Below are 16,120 nucleotides of genomic sequence, written 5' to 3'. Positions count from 1 at the left end.
AGTATACCTTATTTATTGAAAGGGAAGTTGGGAGCTTATCATTCAGGCAAATATCAAACTATTTAATCTTCTATGAATGCAATTAATGATTATGTTGCATATGTAACTTGAAAGCTGAAAATTATATATTGAAACTCTCAGTGAAGGTTTGGCAGTTTTATTGAGTTAGTGCTATGTCCACTATTGGCAATGAATAATAAGTTATTTATGGCTCAAATATAATGGGATATAAAACACACAGATATATCATTTTCATATGTTGTTTTTGGATGACCTGGAAAAACATTCATCTTACAAATTACAAGAGTTTGATAATACAGTGTATCCTTTTCATTGAGATGGTTCTCATTAAGCACGTTTAAATTTGTTACACACATGAATAAGGAATGAAATACAACTTTAATGTGTGTCTGGTTTTCATTCTTTGAGCTTATTGTGCCTTGTAGAAACAACTTGCATGGGAAGTCAACAATCAATGATATGGATACTTGAGCCAACTTGAAACTTGTATGTATTTGCATTTTGGTATGTTAATAGCTTCAAATATGTTGCCACATTTCATTAATGTTACCATTTGAATGTTGAAAGTACCAAATTTCAAAATGATTGGGTTGTAAGTGTTTTACCTTTATAAATTAAAATGAGTTTTGTGATAGATTTATCTTAAACTGAAAGCTATTTTCATTTTAAACTTTGAAAAGTTTTAGCTTCTAAGTACTGAGTTTTGAAAAAGGCCAGGTTTTTGGGGGTTTGTGTCTACATGTAGTAGTTTACTTTTGTGACAAAGGTTTCTTCTGATTTATTTTCCAGTTGAGAGATTTTCTCATCTAATATAGTTTTAATTAGCTGTAATATTCACTTCCAAGATTTTGTTGACTTGAACTTGCTGTTTTTATCGAAATGAGCAGTGATATATTTGATTTGATAGTAATATTCACATTTGATGCAGCAAGACTAACCTCAAAAATAAATGTGGTTTGTAACATATTTTAAGATTGCTTAACTCACTTATTACTTTTCTTTTGATTATCTTGTAAAATATATTGTGTATCAATGTACAGATCTCCTGTTTTCTAGAAATCTGTATTACTTATTCTCAAAACCAGAAGAAAAAATCCAAGTTATTAAGTTATGAAAATACATTTTGTAATTGCTTTTCATATAATTAGTTAAAAAAAACATTTATTTCATTAATTTCATTAGACATTCTTTTCATATTAAATAAACCTCAGACTTAAATATGTTTTTAGATAAATAGGCAGACACTTTCAAATTCAGAATCTTTCATAAAAAATGCAGGATTTAGTATTTCATCCATACATGTGCTTCAATTTTTGAAGTTAGGAGAAACAGTAGCTTTTTTTGTTGTGCAATAGTATAAAGGATCTACTGAGGTTTTTATTTTTTATATATTTTTTAAAGGATATTTGCAAAATATATTAACTTCATGCACTGGGATTTTGTTAAAAGTAAGCTGACACATTGCTTTATAACAATACTTGTATTCTCCTTTTTCATACAGTAGAACCTAACTGGTTATTATGTATTCTAGAGCGGTTTTTTCCTGAAGTTCACAGTAGTGAAGCAGTGGATGCAAGCAGTCAGACGGCTAGTGCCTCAACTACTCCCACCAAGAGTCAGCCTTCTTAAGAATGTACACTACTTGCTCAAGAAAAGTTCTTGATAGTGACAAAATAAGAACCTTATTGGTTCTTCTGTGTTGGAACATCATTACTAACAGCAATAATAGGCAAATTTTTCAGAAGGCCAAAGATACTACTGCTGGCAATACAGCTAGAGCATTTTAGGTTGTGATGCATAGCACAACATGTGAAAGGTTTTGTAAGTATGCTGAGGGCCTTGAAATGTTGGAAAAGGTGAAAATATGAACTAGTTTAACTACCTCTGAGAAAACATAACCCAACCACACTTTCGCAACATTGATATTCTAACTATAACATTTATTCCCAGTAACTACTTGCTCAGATATGTCTGAATAGATGGTTGGGTGTGTAATTTGTAGACAGTAGTTTCTTTTTGTTACTTTTATATATAGTGAATAGATTTCTTTTCAGAACTTTAAACATGACTAGACTGATATTATGATTTATGTAAAAAATATCAAGTGAATATGGACAAAATTATTTTATGTATCATCTTCTCCTGTTGAACCATTTCATTTCCTTCTTAACTTCAGTGTTACTTTTCTTGTATTTCATAGGTTTATCTATGCTGTTTGTTACAAGGCTAAGAATGTGTTTTTAGTTGTGTGTACGGCTTGCACGTTTGGTTTTAATAGTTTTTTCTTTTAGCGAGTAGTTTTATTGAATGAGGAAAGTTAAGGGTTATTACTTTCTATTTTTGAATATTTGACATCTGACATTTTATAGAAGGGTGCTGATTGTTTTTAGTAAATTATGTAATGTTTGTAAAATGGTTTTGTCCAATAAATACAAAAGAATGAAAAACAAACAGTTAGGAAGAACAAGACTCTAAAAGACTAAGGTATGATTAGTGATAATGAATATCTACTGAGACTTTGTACTTGATTATTATTTTATTGTTTTTTGTTTGTTTTTTAATGAAGTAATGTTGATACAGTAGCAAAACCTACTGGAATGTGCTCTTGACAGAGGAAGTTGTACATTTGAAGACTTCAGAAGTGATTGTGAATTGCTTAGAATATAATGGTCAGTAACTTAGGATATTGAATGAAACTATAATATTTTATAATATAGACCTAAGCTTTGATTCTTGTATAGGACTAGATTTTTTTTGTCTTTGTGGATTAATATTGGATAGAGAAACAATGTATCTGAGCTTCAGACACCTGTTGGAGTGTTTGTTTTTTGTATTATATGTTGAAAAATTACAGTTGTAGTGCTAGTCACAATGTCAGTGAAGAGTACAGTGTTGGAAATATGACCTGCCAAACAATGAGGAAGAAACTGATGACATAGAATACAAGAAAGTCTAGGTCTCTTATTGTGATGATGTTACTTTATATTATCACCACTGTAATATACACACATCTATATATATAGAGGGAGAGAGAGAGAGAAAATTAAATAATCTAGATTTTTTGCCTAGTGACAGAGGTTCATAATATGCTACATTTTATAGTTCTATAACCATCATTCATTAGTTAATGTTAGAACTCATCTCGTTCGCAGACCCTACAAAGCTATGCAAGTTGATAAATGTAGAGAAAAATTGTTTTTCAGCAGATTTGTTTAGAAGTTATTGTCCTTTTCTCTTCACCTTGGATTTGCATGGAAGAGTTAAATAGAAAATTGGCAGTCTTCCTCGTACAGAGAACAACTATGAGACAGTTTTGTGTGTTTATTTAAGGAGTTGTCTTTGTATATAACGTGCTTTGTACAGCTTTACAAAAACAAATGATTTTAATATATATATAGATTAAAAGTTTGGATGTAATCTTAAGCTCTTTTAAGGGATTTTCTTATCATAGTAATTAGATTTTGTGCTAAAGTGGATTTCTTCACAAAGTTGTTAAAGCTCTGCTAGAATTTAGGCTTAAGTCAGTAACAAGTCAAGGATATGTCCAGTAAAACAGTGTAAATTTATGATTAGTCTTTGTTGATATGCAGGGAACTGCAATTTCATGAATGTGTAGTGCAAATTCAAACTGAAAATTTTAGAGAAATTTGTTCCTTTAAATGTTTAAGAACAGGGTCAGAAAATCTGTGTTATTTACTTTGAACTCTATTTATTTGAAGTTTGACTATGTAGCTATGACTTGACACTGTAAGTGTTGACTAATGAGAAAGATTGGAACATTATATTTCTTGCTGAAATATAGCTACTGAAGTATTAATATTTTTTTAACTTGATAGATATTACTTTATTTTCACTTTACATGATTATATCTATCAGCTTAGATATTTGTATTTTTAAACTACTGAAAAACTGACATTAGGAATAATGAACAAAGCTACATGTGTCTTTAAAACAGTGAACTTGTGAAGTTTGAAATGAAGTTACTAAAACTATAAATAAAAGAAACTGTATTTCCGTATATAATTTATATGCAATATTTAATGGTTATTACATATAGTATATGTTCATATTGTGTATATGCAATATGTTTCATGATGAGTTATAGAATTTAACAGTTATGTATGATACTAGTGTATAGCCTGTCAAAAATGATGGGTGTTAAGAAATCTCTAAAGATTGCTATAAATTAACTAAACAATTTTATTCACATTAAAAGTCACATTTTTATTTCATTATATTTCTGAATACACTGAAAATATCATCAGTATTTTTCAATTTCCTTTGGAATTGTGAATCAATAATTTTTACATACATTTTTTTCTTTAATTGCATAATTTAAATACTATGTGTTCATGGTTATACACATGTAACTAAATATTATCTGACTAACATTAGTAATAGTAGGTCTATTTGTAATCCAATTTAAGCATTAGGCCCAGTACATAAATGTAACGTAACTTAGCTGAAACACTACTTCATTGAAATCTTTGGTAACTTTTATTTTGCTTTTGTCTACAACTCAATGACAGAAAACTTAGATGTTCATTAAACTGAAAAAAATATAAGTAAAATGTTATTTAACTTATCACGGTGTGATAAGATACCCTAAAGTACTATCTGTTTTGTAATTATGCCTAAAGTAAAGATTTAGTGTACAATAACTTACCCTAGGCCCAAGTGCATGAAACTTCTCGAGAAGGAAAAAAATATCAATTTTAAATCTAAATCATTTTTGAATTAAACTATTTTGCTGTTATATCATCAAAATTATAAAAAAAATAATTAAAAAAACAAACATTTCTAACAAATCAACATGCATATTAAGCATTCAACATAAACATCATAGTTGGTTTAACTACAGTGTCATTTGGTAGTTTTGTTACTAAGCAATGATGTAACTTGTAGACCATTACTCAAAAAATGGAGCTTGATGTGAAGACAGAAACTGCTTAATATATATATATGTATATTATATTAATACCTGTGTTTTAAATTGAATTATACACAGTGTGATTTAGTGTGCTAAAGGAAATGGGCCACCTTTGATTAGGCTTTTTTTTTGCTATGTCAGTCTATGAAATAAAGTTTGTTCCTTTTAAAAGTTGATATTTTAAGCCAAACTTGATTTCTCAAGCTGAAAATTATTATATTTGTTAGGAAAAGCCTATTGGTTTACCTTTGAGAAAGGAAATTCAGGGTACAAATATATCGGAGTACTGTTGCAGTACTGTTTTGAAGAGCTTCCACTTTAGCAAAAAATCTCTTGTAATGATTTTATATGCAACTAGCAAATTTATTTTATGAATTGTAAGCATATTAACATGTACATAGTTAGAAACAGACTGACTTCATTATATGTTAAGATTATTTCATTAGATATGTCTTTTACTTTCAAAAATTCACACCAAGTGTCTACAAGTCAGCTGAGATGTTACAAAATCCTTTAGATAACCTATCACTTACATATATACATCTATCAGATTCGTTATGTTAAGAATCAGAACTTCCAGCTAGTTTTATTATTGCAAAGTTATAAGTAGATCAAGTGGTTGTTGTTTACTGACATCTATAAGAATAAAGAGTATGATAAAGTATCCTCTGAAACATTTATTTAGAAATAAACATTTATCATGGTGTATTCATTGGTGGTTCATTCTTACTTTTGTTGTGGTTTTTATGTCAGAAAATCCAATAACTGTATGTAATAAGTGAAACAATGAGAAATACCCTTTTCTGTGCAATGTTTTTTTCATGAATTGTTTTCTTCTTCTTTCCCCTCAATGTAACACCCCCACCCCCATTTCATGAATTTAATATTTTAGAGATAAAACAACTGGTTTATGATATGTCATTTTAGCATAGGTTGAGTTAGACTGATATATTTAATACTTAAGTGATAAAGGAAAGTGAATGAAAACACTTGCACATTAATAATGAAGGAACTGAAAGTTCATCATTCCTAAAGATGTGATAAAAGAGAAAGCAAAGCTCTCTCATCATTTCATCAGCTGTTGATAATAATAAGGTTATTTGATATTACTGTACAAGGTCATGAAAAAAGAAGTAGAAGCCCTTTTACAATAGTCCTCTTGATTTTGATGCAAAAAGTGGATGTACTTTCAAATTCCCTCTTGGTCTTAATGGATTGGTGACTCTTCCTTATTTTTCTTCATCTTCATCAAGGAAATAAGGGGGAGGGCTCTTGCATATTACTAATTCAAACCTGTTCCACAATATAAAAAAAAATTAATATAAGAATTGGAAGATCTTTAAACAATTATTTTTCCTGATCTTTATTAATGAAGAGTGGTGTTTTTAATATGCATTGTTATAATGAAGGAAATAGAATATGATATATCATTTGTTTTTTTTGATAAAGGAAGCGGAAAATTTTCAAGATTATTATTCCTGGTCTTGATGGAGAAAAAAAAAGGTTCTTCCATGTTACTCTCCTATTTCTTGACCATCAGGTCTAGATTTTTTGCAGCTGTATATGAGGTAAACTGAAACTTGTTAAGTGACCCATCATGATATCATTGTCACGAACATTTTAACTACATATCTTGTGGCCCCCCAGTGGCACAGCGGTATGTCTGTGGACTTACAACGCTATAAACCGGGTTTCGATACCTGCGGTGGGCAGAGCACAGATAGCCCATTGTGTAGCTTTGTGCTTAACTTCAAATAAACAAGCATATCTTGTGGGTGTTTTTTCTGCCACTACCTCTTCCACTGTAATGATATATACTGAAGCGCACTCAACTTCTTTAAAAATGAATTGGCAAATTTAACAAGATGATCAAGGAAATTGGGAAAGAATTAAACTAGTTTTATATTATTTGACCAGTTTTTTTATTTAAAAATTGAAAGATTTATATCATTATCCGTAACAAAAGAAGAGAAACTTCTTCCATGTTATCATGCTAGGTCAGAAGTGAAAGATATTCAAAGTGTTCCTGATGTTGACAAAGGAAGAAATAGCTCCTTCACACTTAATCTTAATAAAGTAAGTGGAAATCTTCAACATTATTTTTTTTCTAAAATGTTTAAAAAACAAACAAAAAACTCTTCCCCATTACTTTTCCATTTCGTCATTATGGAGTTTAATATTTCTAGTAGAATTATGTGAGTTAAGTTAAACCTTATTAAAATGACTTTCTATGATATAATTTCCTCAAAACAAATTTTGATAGCATTTTTCTTTTTCTATTATTTGTTCCACTTGATTTTAGTAAGATGACTTGCATGTGTTCTATTCTAACTGTCCACTATCTTTGAAAGTGTGATTTGTAAGAAATCTTTCTGTACCTACATGCATTAAATATCCACCGAAAACCACATATAGTGGTGATTGTATCTGATAGATTTATAGGCTAGTCGGTGTGTCCAGCTTTGCTCATGTAGTCAAATCCAGAATTTATTTTTCTGTTAACATGTTTGTTTTTATTACACTTGCTTTAATTGATTGAACTTCTTTTTTAGTTTATTCATACATTATGAGTTTGTAGTTTTATTGTTATGCTTGTGGCTAAAGTGGGGTGTTTTTTGTCTCATTGCAAAATTTGAAAAATTAAAACAGAGTGGTGTGCAACTGCAAAATACAGAGTTAGAATGTTACACAAGAGTGATAGGTGTAATCCCTAAAAATTTGTGACTAAAGGTAGAATATTAAAAAAAAGTGACAAGTGTAACAAAATATAAATTTAAACAGATACGTGAAACAGTGGAAGGATATTACACAGAGTGACAAGTGTTAACCACATCATCAGTGAAACAAATGGTATTATTTAGTTATTCATTGTTTACAGATATGCAATGTTAAAATTCAGGGTTCAATTCCTTGCAGCTGATGGGGTACAGATAGCTTGTTGTGTAGTTTTGTGTTAAGAAAACAACAACATTTGCAGAAAGTTTTAAATGCTGGAAACAATGGTAGAATATTAAACAGAATGACATGAAGTTAGTTACAGGAAGTGTTAAGTTTATCCAAAGAATACTGGAAACAGTTGTAGGATACTGAATAGAATAACACAAAGTGTGTTGCAGGAAGTGTATCCACAAACTACTGGAGACATAAAGATGTAATGATATTTAGACTGCTTCCTGTAACCAACTCTTAAGCAGATTCTTCTTCAAAAATACGTTTTCTGTGTGTAACATGCTTCAAATCCTGTATTATAGTAACAAGCTTGTAGCATCACGGACTGAGTCTACTATTGATAAAGATGTGATGTTTAATTGGTGGCATGATAATTTAAAATTATCAAATATTACTAAGTGTAATATGGCTTTTAAAAGAGCACTTTCAGTGATGTAGTTTGCATTATCATACATTGAATTAAATATTAGTCATGTAAAATGTTTATTCTAAACCCTTTTTTAGTAGATAACCTGAATCATAATTTAAATTAGATATTTACCAGTGTTTGAATCATCTTAACACATTGTTTCTTTTGTAAAGCATCATAAATTTAATAATCATCAATTTATTTTTCATAGCTACTAACAATTATAAAATATTATTTGAAACATCACTTTTGATTTCTGTGTGTGTGGACAAGCAGTTACTTCCAGTCATCAAAACTTAGGAATTTAGTTTTGTGATATCTGACCAGACAGTGATTGTCTTATTTGTACAAAAGAAATAAAGACATTTAAGAATATTATTTTCACTCTGTTCATATAAGTCATGATTTTCTTCAATTAGCTCTACTAAAGCCTTCAAATGAAAGCTTCTTTGTTATGAGTAAAAACACATTACCTTGAAATTTGTTTGTTAAAAGTAAAAACTATTATAATAAAGAATATGAACTCAAATTGGTAATTTAATTTTAAAATAAATTTATTAAATCTTAATTGCGTGTAATTTAAGCTAATTATTAATGATTAAAGATTTGAGATATTATGGTATTTGATATTCTTAACAGCTCCTTATGCACACATGGGATAAATGGTTTTATAAGAGACCACTAGGACTCAAGCATAGCTGTTCCTGATTTTCAATCATTGATCAGAGTGAGGATACTCAGTCAGCAGTACTTTCTATCACAATAACCCTGTCTTGCTCCTCTAACCAAATAAGATGATTGACTGTCATTTTGCAACACATCCAACACAATGACAAACAAAAACAACCTAGTAACATTCATAAAGGTATATATAGGAACAAACTGCAATTTGGAAAGAAAAAACAAGATTTTACAGAGGACTTAAGATATGATGGAGGTTCCATTCATCAAAGACTGAATGTAACTCGTGATTAGATACCTGAATGTGAGATTGAGTTTTGGTGAATACACCTGTACTGCCAGAACTTATTTGGACTTTACAGTTTATTAGATACTTCAAGATAACCACTACTCATTAATACTGATTTCATTCTAACTAAAGGAAGCAGAGAAGTAGGACTGCTTTGTCATTAATATGGTTTCTTATAAAATAAAAGTTACTGTCTCTAACTCTGGTTTGAGCTTTGATATCTTGGGGATGAACTTGCTGCAGAAGTAATCAAACAGCATAGCTTATGATACAGGTGGGTGCAACATCCAATGCAGACCTGTAAAAATGCATAGATAATGGACTATGAGAGTAGAGGAACTGACAAGTTAGTGCTTCCAAATATACAAGTGTTTTTGAGGTGTACTTCAAACTCGGTCTGGTTTGTTGCCATCATATACACAGTTACCATAAACTTGAGGTTGCTGGTCAAAGATTGTACTTAGAGTTTTGATGAGAACTCGGTGGATTATAGGTAGAATTGACTAATGATGTATGTATAAACCCTGGGTTCCCTTTCTGTTAATGGTATTGGTTTAGTAAGTTGACGTGGTATTCTGGGAAGTTCTGCTATACTTGAAATTAAATAGTCTTATGGGAAGTTAGTATCTACTAAAATTTGTTCTCATGACCATTTCATGAAATTCACCTGATTGCCCAGCAAACATTCATATGAAAATTCAGCTAGGAAAACAATTTTTGCTAAGATATGTCTTTGATAACCTAAAGATCCATGTGCCATATAGATAAAATGAAAAAAGTTATTTTGTTGTGAAATAATTGTGCCAGCTTCATTCACAAGTGGTGAAGTCAGACTTGCACTTTGCCTAGCACATCTAAACTACCCGTTGTTATAGTTTTAATTAGCTTACTTGTTGCGAAATGAGTACGTTGGAATACCCCCAAAGGTATTGTGTTGCTCTGGACAGTGGACACCAGGTTTGGACCGTAAAACAAAATTGGAGATCTGAAAGGCAAAGATTGTGTAGAAGGCAGGTCATGAATAATTTGAACAGACATCATAGTTGGAGGGGAGTTAAATTTAGGTAAACGTTAGATAAAGAAAAAAACAGATATTTGTAATTATTGGTGAAAATGAAGAAATAAAACACCGTTGCTTCCCAGTAGCACAGCGGACTTACAACGCTAGAAACCGAACCGGTTTATGTAGTTTTGCTCTTAACTCCAAAAAAAAAAAAAACTGTTGTGAGTTGGAAGGAAGACGTTAGACAAAAGAAGGTAGATTGTTATCAGCTTCCTGTTGAGTCCCCCGATGTAACAGCGGTAAGTTTTAGGACTTACAATGCTAAAATCCGGGATTTGATTTCCCCACGATGAACACAGCAGATAGCCCAATGTGGCTTTGCTCTAACACAAAAACAACTGTCTTTCTGTTGGCTTCACAGTTACAACTTTTCAAGTCCATCCTAATTTATATAGGTGTATAAGAAAATTTAATGTTGATTAATCTTTAATATGACCTTAGGATGAATAAGTTTTAGCACGCATCATTACAATAACCTATTTTATAACTTGGAGCTGTTTGTGAGATAAGCGATGTTAAAGTTGTTACTAATGGATAAACACTGATTTATATTGTCTATCCTTTTTTTTTTTAAGTTGGAGATTTGATCGCCATCTTTATTTAACCCTTAAATTACTGACTTGATATACCGTTTACTATCCGTGGGCTTCACATCTTGCACCACACTTGGGTAACTTCTTGTTGTGTTGCAACAATCAGTGTAACGAATTAAATGAGTGAAATCGTTTATTTTCTACGCATCATACAAGGAAGTCCTGTATCAGTTAGTGGAATTAATTGAAATATTGACGGTACTTTTGTATGCATATTTTTTTATTTGTGTTTGTGACTCACCAATGACCGTATGATGACCAAAGTCACAGATGGACTCGCAAACCGTATGTCCTCTATCGGTAAATCAAAGGTTAAGTAATACTGACCTGTTTGCATATCCAGATCTTACATACACCTATATTTGTTAAAAACGAGATTTATAATAAATTTAATCTAAGATTTCGCTACCCAGTGGTGCCACAAAAGTATAAATCAACAACATATTCACGATGCTTCTTGCGCAAAATATAAAATGATCAGAATACTTTATTTAGTTTACGTGTGTCAATATATTGTTACGACAGCGGAAGTCACGTGACTTTGGTAACACGTGATGAGTTTCTAAAAGGATCGGGGAACATCACGAATAATCCACTATTTGCTAGACGCCCTCTCTTCCTGTATATAAGCAGGCAAATAAAGCGAGATAATTAATTGAATTGCAGACAGGCAGAGACGGACAATTGAGTCAAGCGCGGTAGTGACCGTAAGTAAAGTGCGTGAATCGTTGTGAATTAGAACGTGTGTTAAGTTAAAGTGACTGTGGAAATTAAGTGTATTGCAAAGTTGTATTGAGAAAGAATAAACTAGTCTTATTTAAGAAAGGACTTTTATCGCTAAAGTTTCATCCGAAAGAAATTATACGGGAAATTAACAAACGACCAGAGACATAACAATATTAAGAAAGGAAAATGGCCAAGGACCTGACCAAATTATTGATGTAGTATGCAAGTTTTGTCACATAATTTCTCTTTCAGTATCGGATATTATTGAAATAACAAATAAGTCACAAAAGTTTGTTAACAGTTATACAGTTTCAACAGTAAACCTTGAAAGTATCTATTCATTGACGTTTCGCTAGAGCTGTGCATGTAGTTTAAAAATTACAATGTAGTAAAATAAAAACTTGTTTGTGCAGTAAGTGTGTAGTGTTATTTAGCTATTACATTCTGTTTTATTTTAAGTATCATTATAAATGATATGATTATTGCTGGCTATTCAAAATGGTAGCCCCAAAACTATCTCATGTGAGTGGTATTTTCAGGTGACGCTGATTTCCATCAGAAAAGCTGGAATAACGGAAAGTTCAACAAAATATTTAGTACAAAGTAATTCCGAATTTGAGAGATTGAATTCAACTTAGAATACACAGTTAATACAGTCAGTATCATATCACAAGTAAAACACGAACACCGTGGGTGTACAGGGCATTTTAAAGGAATTTTCAGTGGTGGGACAAACTTTCAAAAAGGGCCTAAACGTTTTTTTCCCGGAATCCATCGTTTAAATCTACCAATCACAATAAATATCATTTGCAAGCAAAATATCAGTATATGAGGACACATTACAGTATTGTAGGAAGAAGTCCCAAAGTGGGGGTGCTGGACTAGACTTGCAGATTCTACAATGAGATTGAAAGTATGAGGAGCTGCTAAAGACAGCTCAATCTAGGGAGCATGTCCCCCGCCCCCATAAAAATTAACATAGCAATATAATTTATAGTTGCTATATAAGTCAGATGTGTAAAATTGGGGGTACTACAGTACCCCTGGTTCCGAAGCCTCTGCACTAGATATAGAAATGAGCATCTTTCTTACAGCCTGAAGTACAATTATGGTTAAAAGCTCATTAAATAAAAGATTTCCAAATGTTACAACAAACATATTAGCACACTGTCACCTAGTTCCGGTCCAAACTATAAATCAGTCGAATTGACGGACCTCGTAGCGAGAAAGTTAACAATAAGGTTTCCATGGCGTCAAATATTAAAACAACTAATAACGAACAGCATGTGGTCTTTGAGCATTTGTTACGGTCGGTCTTTGTTTTAGTAACTAAAAATGGGAATAATTTGAGAGAACATGGTGCTCTTGAATTTTGGGCTAAGGGTCTAGGCTACTGGGGCAAAAAGACAAATTTTTCCTTCAGTGGTAGGCAAGAAATAGGGCCCACTTGGGAAAATTCTGCACTACTTATTATGTTGAAAAAATCAATTTTTATATATGTATTTGCTTTTATAGACATGGGGCAGTTGCTTGTATTGGGTCAGGTAACGTCCTTTGGGTGCTTTCAAACTGATCAAGCCGAAACATCTATCAGACAGTTTAAATTTAACGTTCCTTACATCATAGCCTCGCAGGCATCTTCTTTTTTACCCAGAGCAACTAGCACTAGTCACATGATGGTCATTATCATTCAGACATAGGGGAGGTCATAACCTCAAAATACCACCTGACCTTCCATTGAAAGACGCTGGTGTTTATATTTATGCACATGTTGCAGCATTACAACCATTCTCTACATGGGTAGAACAGGTTTGACCTCAATAGAATGACAAGAAATAAAACCAGCTAGAACGACTTTCTCCACCACCTGTTTACGGTTTGCTTTGAATTTCGCGCAAAACTACAATTCTATATTTCAATGTATATTTGTGGGCAGATAAAATGCTTGTCAAAGCACGAGACAGAGAATGTGGCAACCTTGGCACTCAACCACCATGCATAGTCCACTGATCTTGTGTGTAGTCGCTTTATTTAAATACTGTTGAGTATTTAAATATTCTAATAATCAAACTTTTACCGATGTCAATATAAAATAGACGTAAGTTCAGTGTAGATTTAATAAAAAAAGTACAATTTCGAAGTCGAGTACGTACACATTAAGGCAGGAAATTTTTGTTTGTGCATAAATATTCTACATATGGTTATAAAGCCATATTCAAATATGTTATAATTGTATTTCATAAGGCTATGTGTTAATGAGTTTCATGGTTCTTGAACTGTATCATAAACGAGTTTTTTATTCATATTATGCATACTGCATTGTGTTTATGTAGTAACATCCACGTTAATTACATTCTAAACATATAACATGTCACGTAGACAATTATTAACATCAGATATAAAGTAATTTTACAAATTATAAGTTCCATTGCATGTAGATATAAAATTTGTAGACAAGATATACAAGTTCTAGTCTGAACAGCAACGTAAACTTAGGAAACTTTTTTACAGCTGCTATTTTGACCAGACATGTCAATGACGTCTGCTAATATTTTGGTTTTGTAAATCGATTGCCAGAGAAGCTTCTGTTTAGTTTTAGCCGATGACAAATTAAAACGGACACTATTTTTAATTGGACTGTGACATTTTATTTAAAGAATTGTTTTGTTTTAAAGTTAAGCACAAAGCTACGCAATGGGCTATCTGTGCTCTGCCTACCATGGGTATCGAAACTCAGTTTCTAGCGTTGTAAGTCCGCAGACATACTGCTGTGCCACTGGTTGGCCTTATGCTAAGTTCACACGCCTTTAATGGACTAAGATGAATGTAGAAAAACAAAAGAAAAAGAACTGTAATATAGGTGATTTTTTTCATAATATACGAGTCCTCAGTTTAATGTTCAATATAATATATAAATATTGAGAACCGTAAATAAATTTGAAACTAAATCTATTGGTTTTAGAAGAAATCGCTCTTATGATACTGTTACGTCTCTGGTCGTTAGTTAACTTCCCGTATAATTTTTTTCCGATGAAACTTTAGCGACACAAGTCCTTTCTTAAATAAAACTAGTTTATTCTTTCTCAATACAACTTTGAAATTCACTTAATTTCAACGGTCACACTCACTATAAGTTAAACAAACGCTATAATTCACAACGAACGTCACACGCGCTCGACCCAACAATACGTCTCTCTCTCTGTCCGCAGTTCAATTACATTACATTGTTGCCGTCACTTCTTACCGGTCTTATATATACAAGAATACCGCATATCTAGTAACCTCTCGACACTTCAGGAAGGGACATGAACGTTCTAGAAGCGCATGACGTGTTACTAGGGTCACGTGACCTCCGCTGTCGTAACAATACTAACCAAAGAGATCACAAACATGTTTAAGTTGTATTGATATTACTAAACTTGCCGTCACTGCAAATTGCAATGATGGAATGTTGCAAAAGGTCATAATTATCATGATAATTATCTAACCCCATTATAAAAAAAATTCAAGTAAAATATTTATGTGTAACATAATGGAATTGATAGAAGATTTATGTTCGTAGGATATAAATGTACAGAACTAAAATCTGTATAAATGTAATTAAATGTGCTTGAAATCATAGGTTGGGGAACGTGAAGTTGAAAATAACAAACATCGTGATTCAAATCAAGAGCTAACTATTGCTTACCTTAACTTCTAGAATATATCGCAATACAAAGAGAATAATAGTCAAATAATTCGATGACGAGGAACCCACTTTGAGACTAATAATGGCTGGAGACGGCTTGAATGGGTAATGAAGAAAAACTTTAATATAAGTTTAACATAACAGCAAATGTACAACGTTTCAACAAGGTTTTGTCATCATCAGGTACAAGTAATTTACACTGACACGGATATATATATCACAACAGTTCCGGTCATGTGACTTCTTTGTTCAATACTGTAAACTTAGAAGAGGTATCTAGGCACCCCGGTGTGTTCGTTTAGAGAAGGGTTGTTTTGTTCAATTAAGATGGATTCCTTGATTTTTCGTTTGTTTATGTTGGGTTCTTTGTTTAAAATGACTGTGTTTTTAATAGATATACTATGGTTTTTTGAGTTGCAATAGTGAAAAATATGGGACGGTTTTTTATTGTGTTCTGTCAATCTGGTTTCCAATTTTCTTCCTGTTTCTCCTATGTAGAATTCTGGGCAGTTATTACATGTTATTTTGTAAATGACTATTGTGTTAAAAGTAGAGAAAAATATTTCGGCTTGTCAACTTGATTCTACAGTAATTGAATCAGCATAAGTGGACTTTTGACAAGATGAAGAGAACTGTATAGTGTTTAAGATACAACTGTGATCTTCATAGTGTAAAGAAGTTTTGTGCATACGTTTATCTTGTTTTGAATGTATTATTTTAAAGTAAGTGGAGTGCGTGATGCCTGTTTATTGTTCGAATTTATCGCCAACA

General features: G+C 31.8%; 1 protein-coding gene across 6 annotated transcripts in view; it reads left to right on the top strand.

Annotated features, from left to right (window-relative positions):
- The window catches only part of LOC106470549 (nuclear factor 1 X-type-like), a 64,990-nt gene extending 57,315 nt beyond the window's left edge, over positions 1–7,675 (top strand). For all 6 annotated transcript variants that reach the window (XM_022399157.1, XM_013931110.2, XM_013931111.2 and 3 more), the window contains one exon: positions 1,553–7,675. In XM_022399157.1, coding sequence (XP_022254865.1) covers positions 1,553–1,650 — 98 coding nt within the window. In that variant the 3' untranslated portion in view covers positions 1,651–7,675. The remainder of the gene's footprint in view (positions 1–1,552) is intronic.
- Positions 7,676–16,120: the final 8,445 nt, after the last annotated feature.

The sequence above is a fragment of the Limulus polyphemus genome, unplaced genomic scaffold, assembly GCF_000517525.1.
Source record: "Limulus polyphemus unplaced genomic scaffold, Limulus_polyphemus-2.1.2 Scaffold4079, whole genome shotgun sequence".
Classification (NCBI taxonomy): domain Eukaryota; kingdom Metazoa; phylum Arthropoda; class Merostomata; order Xiphosura; family Limulidae; genus Limulus; species Limulus polyphemus.
Note: the sequence above shows the minus strand (reverse complement) of the source record. Positions and strands in the feature narration are given on the sequence as shown.